The 4572-nt window shown below is 34.5% G+C and overlaps 1 protein-coding gene across 1 annotated transcript in view; it reads right to left on the reverse strand.

Moving 5' to 3' along the window:
* The window catches only part of LOC107842986, a 9108-nt gene extending 5070 nt beyond the window's left edge, over window positions 1–4038 (reverse strand). The window contains exon 1 of the mRNA XM_016687102.2: window positions 2671–4038. Coding sequence (XP_016542588.2) covers window positions 2671–3225 — 555 coding nt within the window. The 5' untranslated portion in view covers window positions 3226–4038. The remainder of the gene's footprint in view (window positions 1–2670) is intronic.
* Window positions 4039–4572: the final 534 nt, after the last annotated feature.

Raw genomic sequence — 4572 nt, forward strand, 5'->3', positions numbered from 1 at the left:
CCGGATAATCTCATTCCTAACTCTGCCCCCTTTAGTAAGCCCACACATCCAACACACTATTCTCATTTCCGCCACCTTCAATTTTTGGATGTGAACGTGCTTAACTGGCCAGCACTCCACTCCATACAACATGGCCGGACGAACTGCCACTCTATAGAATTTGCCTTTAAGCTTAAGGGCACCTTCTTATTGCACAACACTCTCGAGGCGAGCCTCCACTTCATTTAACCTGCTCCAATATGGTTAGAAACATCCTCATCAATCTCACTATCCCCCTGGATCATAGACCCAAGGTACTTAAAACTATCCCTCTTACACACATCCTGGGAGTCCAACCTCATCACCATTTCGTTCTCCTGCCTCGAGTCACTAAACTTACATTCCAAATACTCCTTCTTGGACCTACTCAACATAAACCCCTTAGACTCAAGGGTTTGCTTCCAAACCTCCAATTTGTCATCCCCCTCTGCGTTTCATCAATCAACATTACATCATCCGCAAATAACATACACCAAGGCACCTCGCCTTGGATACTCTGCGTCAACACGTCCATCACCAACGCAAAAAGGAACGGACTAAGAGTAGATCCCTGATGCAACCCTGTCTCGACTGAAAAATGCTCTGAGTCTCCTCCCGCCGTCCTCACTCGGGTATTTCCTCCATCGTACATGTCCTTAATAGCTCTGATGTACGTCACCGGGACCCCTCTCACCTCCAAGCATCTCCAAAAGACCTCCCTCAGAACTTTATTATATGCCTTTTCTAGATCGATGAACACCTCCAAACTTAGTAGTATATATTATATTTATTGCTTTCTTAAAAGAAGATAAAAAAAGTTAAAGTAACTATTAAGATGGAATGGAGGGAGTAAAATAAAAAACTATTTATTCTCTGTTCTCATTTGTTGCGAGGATAAAGTTATGCACAATTCTTACAAAAAATTAATTAGAAGTATAATTTGATAAATATATTATTAAATTATTATTTATTTACGTGTCTCTTAATTCTAGAATAATTAATATGAAGATAGAGCTGAAAAATATTTAATTCTCTCTTAATTTTTTAATTTGGTAAGTATTTGAGACTAATTATTTTTAGTATACAAAATAACTAAATAGAAATAGCGAGAGTAGTTGTTTAACTACCGGATAACAAGTTGGATAGGGCACAACTTGAAATTGACTAACATCATTTTCTTTATATTGTGATTTACTTTGGATAAAAACATTTTTAACACGAAGTATGGTTTGAGATTATGGTCACTTCCTTTTTTTTTGGGTGACCTTGATGAGGAGGTAAAAATCATACACGACGTTCAATAATAATGACATGACATTGACACAAAATATATATTCAATTGCAAACACAGTGAACGAAGTCGGCAACAACTATATATACAAAGCCCCACATATATTTACTCCCAAATATGTGTCTCATCTCTTTCCCATGTTTACAATTTTGATCAAACAGACTGAGAAAGTTTATACATATGGACCATAAAAGAGAACCATAGAAATCAAATTAAATAATATAAATCAATCAAATTGTCATAAAAATAAGGGCAATTCTATCAACCACAAAAACACAAAACAAAGTGCAGTGTCCATATGTCAAGTTGAACATCAAAGAATTTCAATGTTAGTTTCATGTAATGATTTTTAATCTAATAAGGTCACTTATTATATAAGTACCCGTAAAATTTTATGATATGCATTAACTGGTATTTGGTAATATGATAAAGATCTTAATAACTAGCTTACTATCATAGCGCTCACTTATATTTTACACCAATATTCATAGAATAAATTACATTGTCTACGTATAACCTTAGTTCAATTTCACCTGGAAAAGAATTTTAATATAATGATTGTGAGGGAAACCACCATTTCACTTTGGAATTTTCTCTTCAAACAAGTTTTTCAACTTCAAATTTTCTTTTCAAAATAAAAATTATAAATAAAAATTTGATGATTTACAAAAATAATGTATGTCTCCAAATGCCAAATGGAGCTTTCCTAGAAGATTTAAATTACGTAATTGCATGTCTACAGTAACATCATCTTTCTACAGTAACATCATCTTTCATTTCAATTTATGGACTTTATAAAATAAAGAATATTACTAACATACAAACTATACCAACTTGAGCAAATTAAATAATACATAGTAAATATACCTAAACGAAGAACTTACGGTTAAAACAAAGTGCTTTATACATTTGACTTTTCAACAGCGCTGAAAACCTTGGTTACATCGAAAGTATAAAACAAATTTGGATGGTCGACTCAAGATGTACATTTTAAGAAGACTCATGTATACATTAAGTTCTTTTACACAATTAAATCATTCTAAACATATTTACAGATAATCTTTTATAAAATGTAACATTTGTAATCTTGAAATTAGTACAAAATAATGAGCAACTACAATAAAAAGAAAAAGAATATTTGACGGACAGATTTTATGTAGATGAACAACAAACTAAAATCTATCGCTAACTCTATTTAGCAATAGATTAGCAAAAAATTGCTAATAAATTATATCAGTAATGAGCTATTTAGCAACATAATAGCAATGAGTTATAACTATAATTTATTGAATAACAAAAGATGATTTTACACTGTAAAATTTCTTAACCCAATTAAATAAAAATTAGTTGTATATACATACCTCATGATAGGCTAGCCAAGGATAGGGCAGCAACAAAGCCAAGATAGAAGCCACAGCTCCAAGTAAAGTGCTAAAAGCAATTCTAAGAGGGTGCATGACGGGAGAATTGACATAAACCCCATGAATAACAGCATCAACATACACTATAACAAGCTGTCCAAAAGCAATTCTCTTGCACATTAATTCCGTACTCTCCGGTAATGCCACCAAAAATGCGCTCACTGCCACCATCAGGGCGGCTACCTCGGGCGAAAATTCATCGGTGGCAACGTAGTTATGAAGCCATAGGCCTAGCATGGAAAGTGGCATGACTTGAAGTGTTGCAAGACATGCATGCCAACATCCCCTTAAGGCATGTCCTAACGTGGCATCGGACACTATGAATACCGATGTAACGTAGGAAAAAGAAGGAAATGCTAGTTGCTTCGCAAGAGAAGATGAACTGTATAAGGTGACACACCCCACTATGGTGCATGCCAAGGCTGTTCGAATGGCGGAGTGTAGCCTCATCCACCACATGGCACGAGCTCGTTTTGCCACCATGGTAGTTGGCATGATGAGATAACTATATATGATCTAGAAGATTCACCTTCTAGTGGCAAGGCAACTTTTCTCTGCACTCACTAAATGACTAACTAGAAGATCCACTTGTCAACAAAAAGACGAACGGCTAGTTAGAAAATTCACTTGTCAGCGACTACTCTCAGGACAGCACTAAATGGCTAACTATAAGATTCATCTACCAGCAGCAAGACGACTACTTTCTGCATGACACTAAACGGCTAGCCAGAAAATTCACCTGTCAGCAACATGACTTTACTTTCACGACGGCTAACTAGAAGATTCACCTACCAGCAACAAGACAACTACTCTCTGCACGTCGCTAAACGGCTAGCCAAAATACTTACCTCCCAATAATAATAGGACGACTACTCTAGTCTCAGCTCGTCAGTAAATGGCTAACTAGAAGATTCACCAACCAACAACAAAATGACTACTCTGATCATCACAACACCAAATGTCTTAATTGAGATTCATTCCTCTGCCAGTAATAAGACGACTACTCTCTACATGCCACTAAACGACTATATATGTACATTCACTTGCTAGTAACAAGCCGACTATTTTCTGGACGCGACTAAATGGCTACTTGGACAAGCACGATGTAATTGTCACAAGAGGAAAATAGGATGAATTTATTTTTGCAGTCTCACTAGTTTATAAAATAGAGAATGGTATTGTAATTAACTTCAGCAGGTTGGTGATGACAAAGTAGAGAAGTGGTTCACTAAGCTTGAGTAGGAGAATATTTATAGAATTACTAGAGTGTCACACTCAAAAATCTGGACTATCCAACTTTTTAGCTAAGTTAAAGAGTAAAACACTACTCCCTCCTTTTCAATATATATATATATATATATATATATATATTTTTGATTTGACTCCGAATTTCAAAAAGTAAAAAGACTTTTGAATCTTCTAACCTTAAATTAAAGATATGCAGAACGTATCAAAAAAATATGTCGCGTAGAAAGCTAGAACTAAGGAATTGACAAAAAAGGAAAGAGACACTATGTTCTTTTTCAAATGGACTAAAAAAAAAAGTAAGACAAACAAATTAAAACACTGGGAGAAAAAATGAAGAAGACTAGAGAGTAAAATATCTAAATGAATACTAATAAAAAGTTTATATGCTTAATTAATTACTTAATAACTTTCTGATGTAAGAATATGTTCTTTTGCAAGGGGAATATTCATTTTATTTCAACTCCTTATATGGAAGGACAAAAGAATATAAAGAAAAAAGTAAAGTTATTGCATTCTTGTGGAAAATCATTGTCATTGAGTCAAGGATTGATCGGAACAACTTCTCTATATCCCACAAAATTAGGAAAAAGATAT

Source organism: Capsicum annuum, chromosome 9 (assembly GCF_002878395.1).
Source record: "Capsicum annuum cultivar UCD-10X-F1 chromosome 9, UCD10Xv1.1, whole genome shotgun sequence".
Lineage (NCBI taxonomy): Eukaryota > Viridiplantae > Streptophyta > Magnoliopsida > Solanales > Solanaceae > Capsicum > Capsicum annuum.